The sequence below is a fragment of the Theobroma cacao genome, chromosome 3, assembly GCF_053813885.1.
Source record: "Theobroma cacao isolate CCN51 chromosome 3, ASM5381388v1, whole genome shotgun sequence".
Lineage (NCBI taxonomy): Eukaryota > Viridiplantae > Streptophyta > Magnoliopsida > Malvales > Malvaceae > Theobroma > Theobroma cacao.
In genome coordinates this window covers 36,127,242-36,144,074 of record NC_142641.1, presented here as the reverse complement: position 1 = coordinate 36,144,074, position 16,833 = coordinate 36,127,242, and the positions used below count along the sequence as shown (strand labels likewise).

General features: G+C 34.6%; 3 protein-coding genes across 4 annotated transcripts; all 3 read left to right on the top strand.

Moving 5' to 3' along the window:
• Positions 1-1,262: 1,262 nt before the first annotated feature.
• LOC18605104 (HCP-like superfamily protein with MYND-type zinc finger) lies at positions 1,263-3,009 on the top strand. 2 transcript variants are annotated; one of them, XM_088804997.1, is made up of 3 exons: positions 1,263-1,626; positions 1,731-1,893; positions 1,971-3,009. In XM_088804997.1, exons 1-3 carry the CDS (start codon positions 1,475-1,477, stop codon positions 2,736-2,738), a joined length of 1,083 nt encoding a protein of 360 aa, XP_088661123.1. In that variant the 5' UTR covers positions 1,263-1,474; the 3' UTR covers positions 2,739-3,009. The 2 variants fall into 2 exon arrangements, with proteins under 2 accessions (XP_088661123.1, XP_007037982.3); XM_007037920.3 differs by having other exon boundaries at positions 1,270-1,626; positions 1,983-3,009.
• A 5,624-nt stretch (positions 3,010-8,633) lies between these two features.
• Positions 8,634-12,745, top strand: LOC18605103 (uncharacterized). Its single transcript, XM_007037919.3, has 12 exons — positions 8,634-9,042; positions 9,159-9,287; positions 9,379-9,471; positions 9,574-9,653; positions 9,996-10,109; positions 10,241-10,314; positions 10,437-10,513; positions 10,635-10,718; positions 10,868-10,960; positions 11,145-11,252; positions 11,339-11,410; positions 11,974-12,745. Exons 1-12 carry the CDS (start codon positions 8,758-8,760, stop codon positions 12,445-12,447), a joined length of 1,683 nt encoding a protein of 560 aa, XP_007037981.3. The 5' UTR covers positions 8,634-8,757; the 3' UTR covers positions 12,448-12,745.
• A 359-nt stretch (positions 12,746-13,104) lies between these two features.
• Positions 13,105-16,191, top strand: LOC18605102 (ribonucleoside-diphosphate reductase subunit beta). Its single transcript, XM_007037918.3, has 5 exons — positions 13,105-13,465; positions 13,993-14,238; positions 14,792-14,873; positions 15,737-15,815; positions 15,905-16,191. Exons 1-5 carry the CDS (start codon positions 13,178-13,180, stop codon positions 15,954-15,956), a joined length of 747 nt encoding a protein of 248 aa, XP_007037980.3. The 5' UTR covers positions 13,105-13,177; the 3' UTR covers positions 15,957-16,191.
• The last annotated feature ends 642 nt before the right edge of the window (positions 16,192-16,833 follow it).

The window sequence follows — 16,833 nt, the reverse complement described above, 5'->3', positions numbered from 1 at the left end:
CTCTTATCAACTTGTGCTCCAACTTGGATTATGCGTAGAGCTTGAAATGATAACGAAGTACACACATTGATATACGGAGAAGAAGATTCTAATATTTTACTCACAAGGCAATGAAAATGTGTCTCAGTGTTCCTAACCAAACTTGCAAGTTAGCGATTATTAGTAATTTTTTGACTCTGGTTTATCTAGATGAGGCCAGGGTTTGAAGATTGAATTTGACAACACTTTCTTTATGGTTACTCTACGAAACCCAATTTTATTTATCTTTAGTCATGAGGTTTATCGATAGTATAAGTTGAAATAAGGATCTTTAAATTTGAACAAAAAAAAAAAAAAGTCTGGTCTTCTTAGATAAAGACAACAAAAACAAACAGTATAAAGCAAAGCTAAAACTTTCATTATTTTGTAGTTTAATTTAGTTCACATCATATGAATAATATGCTTTAATCAAAGTCTTTGCTTCAAAGCTTTGTCATAAGTAAACTAATAAAGATCAAATGGTCATGTGAATCAAGTTTAAAGAGATCATTTCGATTTCTTGCCAACCTTTTTAAAATTGATGAGTTTTTCAATAGAAAATCATGCCGCTGATTTCTATTTATTATGTTTCTGTGTTTATTCAAAAACAAAAAAAAAAAGTCAGAATGTTAGCAAAGTTGTAACCTTAGCGCGTAGATTTTTATTACTATTTTTTTTTCATAACTACACAAAATCAAGAGGCAAAAGTATAAGTTAAGAAAATTAAATTTCACATTGCATGACTTTTCTGTGTGCTAACAAAAACTTATTGTCATTAAAGCTGCCTTTGAATCAGTCACATGCCAATTATGACACCTAGCAATTAAGGAATTAATAGAGTAATTTATGAAGCAAAGATTTCAAGAATCCATAGTTTCTACATCTAAACCAGATTTCCCAAAAAAGCACATTGAAAGAAGAAAAACATTAGGGGATAAAAGATACTCTGCCCTGTTCCTAAAACTAGACAAATCCCCTTCCCTTCCCTTCCAACATCCCAAGATCTTGATTTGGTACTCTCTTGTCATTTTGCTCAACTAAATGCACTGATTGTGCTGCCTTTAACCCTGGGGCCCCTTTGACCAGCGACCTTCCCATACTAAAATTCACTTGATTACGAGAAGATCGGTAAACTACTGAAATTTTACACACACATACACACATAAAAGAGGGGTAAATCCGAAAAAATTCGACCAATATTTTTTTTTATTAATTATACTGCTAACTCCGACCCAACAGTTACTTGTAATCAACCTGTCTCTCTCTCCCTTCCCATCCCTGTATATATAACCTCTCCTTTGATTTTGCTGGTTGAAAAGAAAGCGAATAAAAAAACAAAACACGAACTTCATATAAGTACGAAGATGGGAAGATGAAAAGGTAAGTTGTAATTGCGTTACAGCCTCTTCTCTTTCTCTTGTTCGAAAGAAAAAAAAGGAAAAAAAGAAACTGAAGAATGTTGCAGAAAAAAAAGCAGAGAACTACTCGTAAAATCACCGACAAATCTGATCTCTTCGATGGAGTACCTGACGATCTCGTTGTTTCCATCCTTTGCAAGCTCAGTTCCTCCGTTTCTTGCCCTACTGATTTCGTCAACATTCTCTTAACGTACGTTAAATTTACTTTCTTCTGAAGCTTCTCACTTCTTTGTTATTTTCAGTTTTGGGCTGTTAGGATAGTAATAATGGAAAATTCCAAATTTTATTCGACAGATGCAAAAGATTAAACCGTTTAGGCCTCCACCCGCTCGTCTTATCGAAAGCTGGTTCAAAAGCGTTAGCCGTGAAAGCCAAGAACTGGTCCGATTCCGCTCACCGTTTTCTTAAACACTGCGTTAGCGCCGGTAACATTGAAGCTTGTTACACTCTCGGCATGGTACGCACAAATTATTATTCTCTATTTTCATCTTCAATTTGTCGTTTTTAATAAAATTTACTTTGGAATTAACGTAGCTGCCGTTACAGATCCGATTTTACTGTTTACAAAACCGAGGAAGCGGGGCGTCGTTAATGGCCAAGGCAGCAATGAAGTCACACGCGCCGGCTCTCTACTCGCTCGCAGTCATCCAATTCAACGGAAGCGGTGGCTCGAAAAACAACAAGGATCTGCGAGCCGGAGTAGCTCTATGCGCACGAGCCGCTTTCCTTGGCCACGTGGACGCGCTCCGTGAGCTAGGCCATTGCCTGCAAGACGGTTACGGCGTGCGCCAAAACATAACCGAAGGACGCCGGCTACTCATCCAAGCCAACGCGCGGGAACTCGCGTCGTCCTTAAACACCGTAGTCAAACGACAACTAAAGCAACAGCACCAACGTCGTCTAAACTATCAACATTATGCTTACATGACGGGTTCGGGATGTCCGTTGTTAAGTGATTTCGGGTGCAATGTGCCGGTACCGGAGGGGCACCCGGTGCATGTGTTCTTAAAAGAGTGGTTCGAGTCAGGGTTAGGTGAGTTAGGTCAGGGGCTAAGGCTTTGCTCCCATAAAGGCTGCGGGAGGCCTGAGACCAGGGCTCATGAGTTTAGGAGGTGCTCAGTTTGTGGCACCGTGAATTATTGCTCGCGTGGATGCCAAGCGCTTGATTGGAAGTTGAGACATAAGGTGGAATGTGGACCGATGGAGAGGTGGCAGGAGGAAGGCGGTAATGGGAATGGCGGCGACGGCGGCGCTGGAGGAATGGAGGAGGTTGGGGACGCTGAAGACCTAGCTATTGGATGATAGAGGGTAAAATCGTAAATGCAAAATGGTTATTTGTTTTTTCTTCTTAATGTCTGGGATGTTTTCATTTTATGTATATATAGAGAAAGGTTTTGGGGACTTCAATTGTGTATCAATTGTAAGAAAGAAAAAGAAAAAAGAGGGCGGGATTAGTTCTTTCAAGAACATTTTTTTACTTCTTTGATTATTTGCTTTACGGATGCCTAAGAATAGGGGAAAAAGGCTTTATTCGCTTGAGAAAAGGAATGGTGAGAACCATTTTTAGGGAGAATCTAGTGTTTCTAAAACCCAGCAAATAAGAAATTTTCTAACTTTGTATACCAAAAAAAAAAAAAGGTACAATCTGGAAGAATCTGAACAATTAGTTGTAAAATTTATGTTGTCGAAGGAGGCCGGCACAAGATGCTAATCGTAGGAGAGAGAGGGACATGGCGGTCTAACGAAGGGCCCGAAGTCGTTTGAAGTTTGAACTTTGCCAGGGGTGCGAGTGAACTAACCATGGGGGATGGTGAGGGGTCCCAGTAACGTATGACTTTGTTGGAGTAATCAAAAGGATTGTTGACGGCAACTGTTCCCAAACGTTGACAGCTTTTACTTTTTCTCAGTGAAAAATCAACGGGGCAAATTTAGGTACAGTGACAAAGAAATTTCGCATTAAACTAAAAATAATAATAATAAGAAAAATGATTTGATCAGCAAAATCTCTCCACTTGGAATTTGGGTACCTCCCTAAAACTGTCTTCCTTACTACTTACTTAAAAGATAAAAACACACAAAGCAGGCATGATTTCGCTAAATTCCTCTAGATGGTGCCACGGCAGGGCGCACTAAAAATATAAATGCATGGAGTAAGCCTATCCATGCAGGCAGCAGGCAGCAGGCAGCAGACAGCCTAAGCAGATGTCATTTTAAAAGGTATTATTATATTTAGAGTGCTAATATTTTAGTAACAAGTTTCCCCACGCATCGTCTTGAAGAATTGGTTCCAACTACTCCAATCCATATCAAACGCGGTTACAAATTACTAGAAGTTATAGAACAGACCAAGTCTCTCCCTTACTTTCTGGATGCATGGCCCAGCTAGCTTTGTTCGTAGTATCTCACCTACATAAATTTTGCATCAAGTTTTCAACTTATTTTTTCCACCTATCACGACCCTAAATGAGATTTTTAGAGTTTGCTATGCCAAACATTCAAACCTGGTTTGATTTTAGTCCATTGACTAAATTAATTTAAGTTTATAAAAAACTACTACCATTGTTTTATCATTTGACTGTTATTGGTTCTGGTTAGTTTGGTGAAACAGTAAAATTTATATTTTTTTATAATGTTTGATATTTGATTCAAACTCTAATTAGGAATCAATTTAGATTTCGACAAAATTCTCGAAATCAATTTGGATTTCAATGGAATTTTATTTATTTGGCAATTAAGTTTATTTAAAAGATAAACATACTTAATGAGTAGGAGCTTTTAATGGGTAGGAATTCTTGGTGATCAAGTAGTAGAACTCTATAACTCTCTAGAACTTATGAGAGAGATGTAATTTCTATGTGAGAGATTAGGTTTTTGTAAAGATCTAACAAAGTTGTAGGGTTGTGAGAAAAAGTAAGAGAAACACTGGAGCTTCATGGAAACCAAGTTTGTTTCAAGACTTTAAGTTTAGTGTTTGTTTTTTATTGTTTTGTAATTTCTCTTCTCATTTGTAAATGTAGGTAATGAGTGTCGAACCAAATTAAATGTGAACTTCTATGTGATTTTTGATGTGTTGATCTCGATATTGAATATAGTATTTCTACTTGAAAATCATGGCAGATGACATCAAAGCTATAGTTGAAGAATCATCATGATGAGATCATGAAGCACAAGTAGTGATGTAGAAATGATGGTTTGGGAGATTTGTGGCTGCAAATTGTGTTTGTGAGATCGAAGAAATGCAAGAGGAGATTTGTCTCAACAAGGTGTCAATTACAAAGGGTAGTTGGTGCAAATTTTGGGTTAATAGAAATAAGGGTGAGTAAAATTAGACCGGTCAAATTGAACTGAATATAATTTGAATAAAATGATTTGATCCAATTGATCCATTGAGTCTATTGATTCAAAAAATTTGGTCTAATTAATTTATTTAGTCGGTTATTGGTTCTAAAATTTTTGAATCAAATTGACCAAAATATCAAATTAATATAATATATATTAATATTTTTTATATTTATATAAAGTATATATTTTTCTATTACTAAGTTGATAATGTGTGATAGTTGATTATCTTGTATTAGATGGTAATTTTATTATCTTCGTTGTGTTGAATTTTGAATGTTAAAACTTGGAGGTTAAAACTATTAAATGTTAATTTGATGAATTGAGAAATGACATAATCAAATGAGTGAAAGGACAAATGTTATGTTTTTTTAGGATAAAATACCCTTACCTTTCTAATTTTTAATTATAATTTCATGCAGGTCTATTAGTTTTTAAAATAGACAATCTGTCTCAAAAGTATTTTCCGTTGGACATATAAATTCAACCATTAATCCACCGTTAATATTTTCGTAAATTTGATGATATAGTAATATTGAAAAGATAATTTTACTTTTCGTCAATTTTAAAAATTATCACATTATATAAACTATATTTTTTATTTTTTATTTTTTTCTTCTTTAAAAAAAACTATCCCTATCTTGCCAAATCTCACTCCCAAAGTGCTCCCTGGGAGCACGTTCGCATATTCCCCAAGGAGCACAGATCTTGGGAGCACCAAATCTAGTGCTCCTCGAGAAATTCGACCGAATTTGAGTTAGATCCAATAAGCGATCGACCTAAAAAAAATATAAAAAAAAGATAAGGAAATTTTAGATATTTCAATTTAAATATTAACACCGTTTAGCTGTTTGGGGTGAAATGTCAAATTAGTGGACTTATGTGTAATTATGATTAAAAGTTAAGAATGATAGAGTATTTTACTTTTTTTTTTATTATATTAGATTATTTGTATATTTTATAATTATAGATAAAATTTATAAATTTTAATATTGTAATTTACAAAGACAAAAGTGGTAAAAATTTTGATTTTTTAATTCAAAATCGAATTGATCAAACTTATTCAATGTTTGGTTGGTTTGATCCTTCTTTAAGTTTGGTCGATTTTCTAAAATATTTAGTCTATTATCTAACTGATCGAATTGATCAATTGTTTACCCTTAAATGGAATAGAGCACACCAAATACCTTAAAAGATTTAATTTGTCATTACCGTTGAGGTACTACCACTTTTTTTGTGATATTATACTCTTACCCATGGTGAGTGGTAAATAATTTTTATATGGTGTGACATGTCAAAAAATATGTGCAGTATAATATTGGTATGCTAAGAAAATCACATATGATAAGGTGGCCTTGACGAGAAAAAGAGTGTGGCAATTTCATCTGTGGGAGATTGGTAAAAGAAAGAAAAGATCTTGATGGTGCCGCTAATATAGATAGTCTCGCCACAAGTGAAAAGCAATTGTTGCTGAGAGGTGTTAGATCGAGGATCCTCTCCAAAATCAACAAGGGTGAGTTGGCTTGGTATCTACACATGGTTATTGGTCATGTTGAATGAATAAGGTGGAGTTAGGATTAATTCGTATATGTGCAATCGAGAATTTGTTAATAGGTTAAATTCTAATTTGTTAGATATTTGACTCAAATTCTAATTAAAAATTAATTCGGATTCTAGTAGAATTCTATTGGTAGAGAATTATTTGCTGACTAAATTCATAATTTAAAGAGCAAATACAATTGGGTAACAGTTCTTAATGGTTAGGAATTGTGATAAAGTAATAATAGTATTCTATAAAATATGAAGCAGGCTTACGAGAGATGTAATCTCTATGTGAGGTATGATTTTTGTATAAAAGTTTCATACAATTGTAGGTATGTTAAAAATAGCGGAAGAGACATCGGGCTATATGGGATAAGAGGGTATTCCATGAGAGAGCATAGAAATTGAGTTTGTTTTGAGATTTGTATTTTTTAATGTACCTGTCTCCTATAAGATTTATTTGTGTATTGATCGCAGGTACATTTCTACTTGAAATTTCTAACACTTAAGTATTATTTTATCAAGCTTTAGTATCTCAACTTTTTTAACTCTAACCTAAAAATTAAGTTGAGCCTTTTTTTTTTTTGGACAAGTGTTCAGCTAAAAAAAATTTAATTTTCCAATACAATACTGTTTTTTATATAAACTAAAGTTAGAGACCTCGAGGACTCCATGTAACCATCTTCACTTTTCTTTTTCCAAATAGTATTACATAATTTTCTTTTTCCAATTAGTATTACATAACCACTTGTTCATGATATATATTTCACTTTTATCTTGGAAATTCTCTCACTCTTTTGAATTTTTTTCTTACCAAAGCTTACACACACTTTTGTGTCTTCCATTTTAGTCTACACGGGCTAATGATGGTTTTCTTAGCTATTTACCAAATTGACGGAGATCGATTCCATCGATGATTTCAATAAAAAATAAAATAAAAGATATCATGTGAAACTTATATATATATATATATTATTAATATGCATATATGCATAATATCTAAAAAAATCTCTAATTATTTAAAAAATTTTCTAATATTAGTTTTTGAATTTTTTTAATACTAATTTTTTTGAAAATTTTATTATTTTTCATTTCAGTTTTTTAGCTTAAAAATTTTAACATAACAAAAGGAAAATTATAAAATGATTAAACAAAAGTCCGTTGGGTTTCATGGGTCCTGAGAAGAAGAAAATGGAACTTAAGTCCAATCTAAAGAAAGAAGAAATCGAAATTGGATCAAAAAATTAATTTGTAATTCAGACCCAATCTAATTCAAGTTTTTTTTAAAAAAAAGCAAGACAAGCAGGCCCAAAATTATTTAGGCATCAACAAAATGGATAAAATAAAATAAAAATAAAACAAATGAAATAAAAAAATAATAAATTCACCCGACAAAATTAGATGTCTACAAGCAGCTTGCTATTAGTTCAATATTTCTTTTCTGCTTAGGCTAAGAATATTCGTAAAAACATTATTTTCTTATGTATTTAGCAACTTATATAATTAGCTCACTATTTTAGTGGGTTGTATTATTATAGGGTCTTTTCCAGTGGTTTTCAGCTCTCGTTTTATTGTGTTCCTATCATCCGTGGTCCCAGAAGTTTTTTTTATACCTTTTTTTTTTAAAAAAAATGAATTGATGGTTTCCTTCAATTATCTGATGACAAAATTGAAGGCTTGTGGGCAAGTGACTAAAGATGAAAGGGCTTGATGAGGTTTTTCTGGCCTTTTACTTTTTGATTATTTGATAGAGCATGAAAAGCAAGTAAAGGCATTCATGATGAAGAGTGACAACATTGAAAGAGTTTGGCTGGACAATAATTTCTTGTCTTCTGGAGATCGCAATTAAGCTTTTTGTCATTTATGCAATGTTTGCCGAATGATTGTGGGATGATTTTAATTATTTAGTATGATAAATGATTGTTGGATAGTTACATGGTTTATGTGTAGGATGAATATTAGGGTGCTTTTATTATGGAGTATGAATATTTGTAGGATACTTTTATTATATAGTATTTATAAGATGTTTTTATTATAATGTAGGATGTAGGATGAATGTTTGTAATATGCTTTTCACATAAACGTTTTTCATTCAACAATTTATTTAAATAACATAAAATATTTTCCTCAATTTATTTAAATAACAAAAAATAAAAATTTTTCAGTAAAATATGTTTTAAATTTTTTTTAAAATAAATTAATTAGTGTTACGAAACAGATCCAAAAAACATAAGCCCAAAGGACTAGGCCCAAATAACTCTCATGGGTCAGCCAGCTCATTTAAGAAAGCAGAATTTCCTCCCTCCATTTTTAGGGTTTAAGAGAACCGCCAAGGCCGAAGCGGTTACCGGCCAACGATCGTTCTTCTTTTTCTCTTCTCGTTCTCTCTCCAAGTGTAAAACCTATATCGGCCACGAAAAAAGAAAAAAAAAAAAGCGGGATGTCTAAAGTAGAGGAGAAACCAGAAGACGCACCAAACGAAGCTGCGGAATATGAAGAAGAGGAAGAAGATCTTTCGTGGTCATCCGACTCTGAAATCGGCGAGGCATTGGACTATTTGGACTCCAAGGACGACGACGAGTCCGTCGACGGTGCTTTCTCGCTCAATTCGAGGCGGCCCAACGCTCACGGTGGGCTGCACTCGCGGCCCAACTCATCCGCTCTTCAGCCTCTCTCCAACCGTAACCAGAAGTTCTCTAATCATATTCGAGCTTCCCCTTTAGAGGTAAATTATATATTGCTATCACTTACTTGATAGCATATTCATTTAAATTTCTTGTTTTTATGTTTCCCTTTTTCTTTTTTGAAAATTTGATTTGGTGTGTGAATTGAGTGGTGTAGGAGTGGGAAGGGAGGTTAAATGTTGGAATGTCGAATTCCGTTACAACTGCAATTCGTGAAAGTGTTCGAGAAATGGCCATTGGTAAAATTAAAAATACTGAGAAAGCCGATCGTGCTACTGTTGAGCAGGTGAATAACTTAGAATTGATTGCTTTTAAACATTTGATGACCCTTTTTCTTTCTTTTGGAAGATGGAGCTCATGATAATGTTATTCTGCAGGCTATTGATCCGAGAACTCGAATGGTTCTGTTTAAAATGCTGAACCGAGGCGTGTTTCATGATATCAATGGCTGCATATCAACTGGCAAAGAGGTATGCATTGTGGTCTTATACTTAGATGTTAATTGTGTTTACTTTAGTTTTAAAATCATATTCTGATGAAATCATGTGATCTTGAATTTGTTCTTTGTACAGGCAAATGTATATCATGCAACAAAATCTGATGGTCGGGAACTAGCAATCAAAGTTTACAAGACTTCTGTTTTGGTTTTCAAGTAAGTCAAATACTGATTAGTGATTGAAATGTATATCTCTTTCTCTTTTGGAGTCCTAACATTATAGAACATTGACTCTTTTAATGTGTTAATGGTTAATGATGAATGCATGAGATGAGGAGTGGATGTAAGCGAATTGTTGCGTTTCTCTTTATGATGTTGTTCTAGATGAGTGTACTAAATTCTTTTATAGATGTTGGCATACAATTTTGGTGGTTTGGCTTCCTATTTTTGTGAGACCTGCTGCATTGTTTTAATGTCACAAAATTAAATTCCATCTTTTCATGCAAAAGATTATGTAGGTTAATAACATAATTGATCTGTTTCTAATAATGACTTCAGGGATCGAGATCGATATGTACAAGGTGATTATCGATTCAGATATGGATATTGTAAGCACAATCCTAGAAAAATGGTGAAGACGTGGGCTGAGAAAGAAATGAGGAATCTTATGAGGTAAAACTAAATCTTAATGTTTTTGAGGGAACGTGACCATCATTTCTGTGATCATAAACACATGATTGACTTATATGAGCATCGTTTTGCTTGCTTTTCATGAGTGAAAATATGTTTGTTTTGAGTTGCAGGCTCAAGGCTGCAGGAATTAGGTGCCCAACTCCATTTCTTTTGAGACTTCATGTTCTGGTCATGGAATTCATAGGTACTGTGGGCGTTTATTATTATGGCTTTTCTTCTACCAGTTATCAGAATAATTTTCAGTGGTTTTATTAATTAGTATGCTGATTTTCCATGGGTTTTATCTGATAAAACTTCGTGTTACAGGAAAAGCTGGTTGGGCTGCACCTCGTCTTAAAGATGCTTCATTATCTTTAGACAAGTTACGTGAATGTTATGTAGAGGTGCGTCCATGTGTTAAGCATCTATCAGATTATCTCAAGCTAGTCAAAAGGATTTAAGTCATATCGCATATTTTTCTTTTTCTCTTGCCTATTTGCTTTAACTTCATGGCCTCTTTTTCAGATGATACTTGCAATGCGGACATTATATCAAAAGTGCAAACTAGTGCATGGCGATCTCAGTGAATATAACATACTTTACTTTGAGGTGATGACTATTTTTTCAATCCCTTGCAATTGATAATACATTTTTCTTTGTGCCCAACTCTTGAAGGTTTCAAACAAAAACTACAGGCAAAGAGGAAAAAGGGATCTCTAAGTTAGTTTTGGGCTTATTTGAACTCTTCCACTTTGCAGGGTCACTTGTACATAATTGATGTCTCTCAAGCAGTTGATCTTGACCATCCACATGCCCTGGATTTCTTACGTGAAGATTGTGTTCATGTTTCTGTATGTTTTCTTTTCCTTATTTCTTTTGTTATTTTGGCACCTTTCCCCACATCCCCACTCCTACCTCCTTGAATAGGAAAAAATATTATGTTTTTCTTGTTAAATATTTATTTGGATAAGAGAAAAAGGTGACCTTGACTAACAGTATGACTGTAAGAGTTAATCAGACATCATCTCCATGCAGGATTTCTTTAAGAAACATGGTGTAGCTGTCATGACAATACGAGAATTATTTGATTTCATAGTGGATCCAACTATTACAGATGACTCTGTGGATAGTTATTTGGAGGAGGTTTGTCCTTTATTTTTGGTTCAGATTTTCCTTATAAATTCAGAGAGGTCTCTATTGTCACCCTTTCATCTTATATCACATTTCAGGTTCAGCAAAAGATTTTGGCAAGAGGAGATATGTCTGTGGAGGATGAAATTGCGGACTCTGTGTTTGTGCAGGTTTGTTGATTGACAATATATCAAATCATGCTGTGTTTTTGTAGTGTCTCTGAATTCCTTTCTCCTTCTCTTAAGCAAGGGAACTAGATTTATGTCATCCCATTTGTGCCAAGTGGGCAACTGGGTAAGTGATGTGAGGACATGCTTTGATAAATTGCCAGACTTTTAGAACTTCTGGCAAGAGATGTCCTATGATCAGTCCCAAAATGACTGCATCAAGTATCTGCAGCGACCAATGTTAGGTGTAGAAAGTCTCTCCTGTGTGCTTAGACATATCTTGAGAATTTACTGTGTTCTTTTTGCAAGAAAATCATTAGAGATCAAGATTTTGTTTCTCTCTAAGGAGTCTGATAAATGTTCTAATTTGATATTGGCTATATATCGAAAATCATAATATTATTCTGCTCGCAAATTCTTTGGTATAACAGATTTTGAAAGTTTACAGTGTATCATTAGTTTGAAAGTGAAATGTATCAAACTTACTACCTGATATGTATGCCAGGTTGGATCAACCTTTTTGGATTTTATATTAACTAGGTGATTATTTGTTTCATTTTTTTCAGTCATATATTCCAAAGGCACTGGATCATGTCAAGAATGCTGAGGAAGATGTAATACGAATAACAAGTGGCAAGGACACTGCAGACTTATATTATAAGACTATTACAGGACTAAAGGAGGCTCTCCCAAAAGTTCATTCTTCACCAGCGGAGCAGCAGCAGCAGGATGCTAACACAAGACCTTTAGAAAGGTCCTCCATTGATCCAGCTGGCGGTTCTAATTATCAGGAGAGTGAGTCTGAAGCTGAGTCTGCATCTGATTCTGAAACAGGTGGGGATGAAGAGAACTTGAGTGGCTCAGAAGAGGAGGGTCCCTCACCTGACAATGTGGCGCAGGCTTCTGTTGATAAGAGAGCTGCTAGAAAAGAGAATAAAAAGAAAGTCAAAGAGGAGAAGAGGGAGGCTCGAAAGACCAAAGTGCCAAAAGCTGTAAAGAAAAGAAAGAAGAAATTGGCCAAAGCACACAAGACCAGGTAGTCTTCCCGAAAGCTTAAACTTGGGCGAAGCTAAGGACCAAGTAATTGCGGAAGGCACACTATGGAAGCCATTACATAGCAGGCATTAATGTGAGACCAATTTTGCAGCGGCACTACTTCTAATTTCTATTACATTACATTAATATAATAAGTAATAGGATAGGGAAAAATGCTGACATCTGAGCAAAGTGCTCCTGTATTTATTTTGTTTACCAGGCTCTGCATGGTTTCTATCAGGTGACTCGTTATCTGTAACTGATCATAGAATTTTGAAAGTAAAAACCTTTATTTTTCACGAATTAAGACTGTTGATTTTGACCAAAAAGGAAAAAAGTTCCAAGCAAAATAATGGCTCAACTCAACTGCCCAAATAATTCATGACTATTTAATCAATCTTGTGTTCCTTAGAGCATAACTATGGGTTTTATTTATGTTCTATTTAATTTTACTCAAATAATGTCATATAGTATACACTATCTACATAATTAAATTAAAGTAAATTATAGTTAAGGTAAAGTAACGACATCAACGACAACGAGTGAGGTATTTAATGATTATTATTATTCGAATTTGATTATTGAAAGGGCATTTAACCTATTCCGTAATAGCAAAAAGAAAAATGGAAAAAGGAGGATGAAACGTAGCCGTTTCAATCTACTTCAAAGATAGCAGAAAACCGCAAAAAAGAGCTCCAAGTCCAACTCAGGTACAAGTTGGCGGCACCTGACGAGATGTCGAACTCAGCAGCACAAACCCTAGACGACGAATCTAGACCGTCCGATCAAGGCCCTCACAATCAGCTCCGCGAAGACCAACAGGCTCAAGAATGGGAGACCCTAGCTCGTGCCTGGGTGAGCGCATTCCCAGAAGCAAAAGCCGTAAACGTGAGCCAAGTCGAAGTCTGGATCGACTCCAACTTCGGCTCCTTACCAGCCGACCTCCAATCCATGCCACGATCTGAGCTCATCGACAGACTCCTCTCAATCCAAAATTACCTGAGATTTCCCTCCCAGTCCCAGGTATACTTTTAGTTTCAATCCTTTTAGCATTTATTACAGTGGATTCTTTTTTGGTAACAAATATTCATTTCATAACGTGTAATGATATCTCAGTGTTAAATATGCGGATGTGATAGCCTGGTTACAGTATTAATTGCGTGGATATTATTTCCATATATAATGAAACTTAGCATGATCCTAGACTCGTGGTCGCTGATAAAAAAGAAAAGATGGAAAAGGTAATGCTTGTCAAATGGAGAGATCAAAGCATGAGACGAGAATCAATGCATGTATGAGAATAGAAAAGCTTGTTTTCTTTTTATTTTCTTGATTTAGGGATTTATTTAAATTACTTATTACTTATTTGTATCCTGTGAGACTGAATAAGTTTGGGAAAGGATGCAGTGAATTGAATATTCTCTTTATGCTTTCTTGGAATCCATTTTGCATTGTATGGGATTTTGTTCCTTTTAGATTGGTTTATTCTGTTGCTACTGAAGTTTTATGCCCTTAGTTCTTAATTCGTTTCCCTTCATCTCATCTGGCAGGAAAAAGAACCCAGTCAGCCTGATCTTCCACCGGCTCGGTTTCAGCGCACTGATCAGTGGATACCGGTCTATTCATGGTTAGAATCTTTGGATACAGATGAAGTGGTTAAATCTAAGGATATTTCAGATTGGTTAAATGAGAACCCACAAGTCAAGGACCAATTATGCTCTAGACATTCTCGGTACCATTTGATGCACTACATAAAAAAGTGCCATTTAAAGATAATAAAGAGGAGGGAAAAGAAGGTAATCACTATTCTTCCATTTTCTTCTCACTTGCAAGTAGAAACTGTAGTTTCTGCAATTGACATTTGATGGATGTTTGGCCGTTTAGTGTCAGATATGTCAATGTTTAGTTGATAGAAGTGCCCTAGTAAAAATGTTTGTCTTTGATTTTAGGGTTTATAGTTGATGCACTGTTAGTGTATAGATTCTATACACTATCACTTAATCATAGATTGTCACCTCAAAAATGTGTAAAGGTAAAAGTTAAAAAGTTTTTCAAAATAAATATTTTTAAAGTTATAAATATTTATTATTAGGGTTCCCAACTTTTAAATATATTTATTAACAAGGTGACAACATTTGGTTGACTAATAATGTATAAAATCTATACACTGACAGTATATCAAATATAAATATTTTATTTTACTTATGATATTTATGGCCTTAAAGAGTAAAGACTCATTTCATGTCATCTAACTTGGAAGAATAAGCTGTTTCATCTCCAAATGTGTTAATTTACAAATTTCCAGTGAATACTTCACTGCTTTCATATTAATTGCTTTTTCTTGAACAGGTTGGTTTGCAGCCCTCTAATAAAGAAACTGCTTTGAAAGTTCGGAAGGATGTAGTGGCAAAACAACCTGCACCAGTGCTAAGTATGTCTAATTTACTGTTAGTTTTTATGATTTTTAGGGTAGGTTTGGACATTCAACACCAATGGAGTGATTTTTTGCTTTTGAGGGAGGAAAGTTGATATGAAACATAATCATTGTAGACTTGTACACCTCCACACATCCACACAACCACCGGCCACAACTCTATGCTAATGATGGCAATTTGCTTAAGTTGATGTCCATAAAATCAAGAAATTAATTCAGCTCAAATGTTAATGCGTTATAAACATTAACATAAGAACTAAATTTTAGTGGGATGTTCTGGTGTGCTTCAGTGGCTCTATTTTGGGCACCAACTTGCAACTTTAAGTTTTTTGTGGTTATCTTTTTTGTTTCCCACTCTTCACAGATTGCATGTGTCACTCTGCAATGATGGGGCTTAATAGCCTTGTTGATGCTTAGTTACTAAGTTATGGGGAAACTCATTTTTCTCCTAGTTGTTGCTATCTCTTTGTTTATGAAACGCTCTATTTTGAAGGTTTTGTTTACTTGTTTGTTGCTTTCACACTTGCTTTTTACTTTGTACTTTCTCAGATTTCCCTATAAAGTAAATTAAAATCATATTTGATGAAAATAAGCAAACATCTAGATATCAATACCAGTTCAGGCTAATCTTCAGCATGTAATAGAATTTGTTTGCACTATCCATCTCATTATTAATTTCTCTCTTTTCATCATGTTTCCTTCCTGTTGTTAGATATGAGAACCCTATGTCCATTTTCCTAATCCCAGAGATGTTGGGATATTTGATATTTCCTTTGTGTTCAATAATTGTTCTAATGCTACTTTAGTACTTGCTTTTGTTTGTTACTTCAGTATAATTCTCTTTTTTCCATGTTATCCAGGCAATCCTTTGAACAATTTACCCAAAGATAGTGACCTCTACTTGGCAAAACGAAATGAAGCTTTACGCAAATATGAGATGTAAGTAATTTTTATTGATTTTCCATTTTTTAGTTGAATCTTATGATCTTTTTGTAATTTGTCCCATAATTGTTGCATTGAAATATCAGCTTATTGGAGTTGGAGAAGAAGCTTTCCCCTATGTTCTCAAGCAAGAAATGAAGGGAATCTCAGAAAGTGAAATAAACCCTTTTAGAAGTAGAACTACTCCACACAGTTCTGATAAATTTTCTTTTTCACTGATCTGTATCCATTTTGTAAATGACTAGGCTGTGGTGATTCTCATTCATGTATTTATATGCAATTATTACAGCTCAGGAATCTTATGCAATGATCTTTGTACCACACAATTGTTCAAGCTTCACTTCATTACTTGCAATGAAAGCACAATTCCTTACCCTTGCTGATCAAATTTTAGGAAAACTTACTGGTATTTTTCTAATACACTGACACATTTGCGTCTGATTCAAGTTAACATGCATTTCGAGTGTGAATTTCTGGACAGGATGGTGTTTATTGGCTTATCATTGCTTTTTATAGAATAAGATGAGCAGTATCCGGTGAGATTCTAGGTTGCTTCACCATTCGCTTTCTGAATATGAACATGGCTTGTATTGTTGTTTGTGGTAAGCTGGTGATGGTTTTCCCCTTTTCCGAACTATCCCCTCCCATCACATGATTCAATTTTAACCCGAAATTCTATAGTGGAAACGAAAATTTGCAGGAATATTATGGGACAATCACCTCTTTTCTCTATTATTAAGTGTAAAGATTGTATGAAGAAAACATGTTTGATCTCAACCTACTGTCATCATACTGATCTCAGGTTAATAGACCAAAGAAATTAATGAAAGGGATAGCTTACAAAAACTAATGGCGATCATTCTGGAGGCCAGCATCAACGAATCATGTGGCTTGTGAGTAGCATCTGGTTCGTTTTTTTCAGTTTTTCCCGCAATGACCAACTTGATTTAGGCCAAGGAATGAAGTCGAATTAAAATTGTTTAATTCTCCTGATAAGTTTACAGAGCACTCTGTT

Excerpts from the sequence above, each read along its gene's own strand:
- LOC18605104 (XM_088804997.1), top strand. The coding sequence starts at position 1,475 with ATGTTGCAGAAAAAAAAGCAGAGAACTACTCGTAAAATCACCGACAAA. Across the intron at positions 1,627-1,730 it reads TTCGTCAACATTCTCTTAAC|ATGCAAAAGATTAAACCGTT; the intron begins GTACGTTAAATT and ends TTTATTCGACAG. Across the intron at positions 1,894-1,970 it reads CTTGTTACACTCTCGGCATG|CTGCCGTTACAGATCCGATT; the intron begins GTACGCACAAAT and ends GAATTAACGTAG.
- LOC18605103 (XM_007037919.3), top strand. The coding sequence starts at position 8,758 with ATGTCTAAAGTAGAGGAGAAACCAGAAGACGCACCAAACGAAGCTGCG. Across the intron at positions 9,654-9,995 it reads ACTTCTGTTTTGGTTTTCAA|GGATCGAGATCGATATGTAC; the intron begins GTAAGTCAAATA and ends TAATGACTTCAG. Across the intron at positions 11,411-11,973 it reads CGGACTCTGTGTTTGTGCAG|TCATATATTCCAAAGGCACT; the intron begins GTTTGTTGATTG and ends CATTTTTTTCAG.
- LOC18605102 (XM_007037918.3), top strand. The coding sequence starts at position 13,178 with ATGTCGAACTCAGCAGCACAAACCCTAGACGACGAATCTAGACCGTCC. Across the intron at positions 13,466-13,992 it reads GATTTCCCTCCCAGTCCCAG|GAAAAAGAACCCAGTCAGCC; the intron begins GTATACTTTTAG and ends CTCATCTGGCAG. Across the intron at positions 14,874-15,736 it reads ACAACCTGCACCAGTGCTAA|GCAATCCTTTGAACAATTTA; the intron begins GTATGTCTAATT and ends CATGTTATCCAG.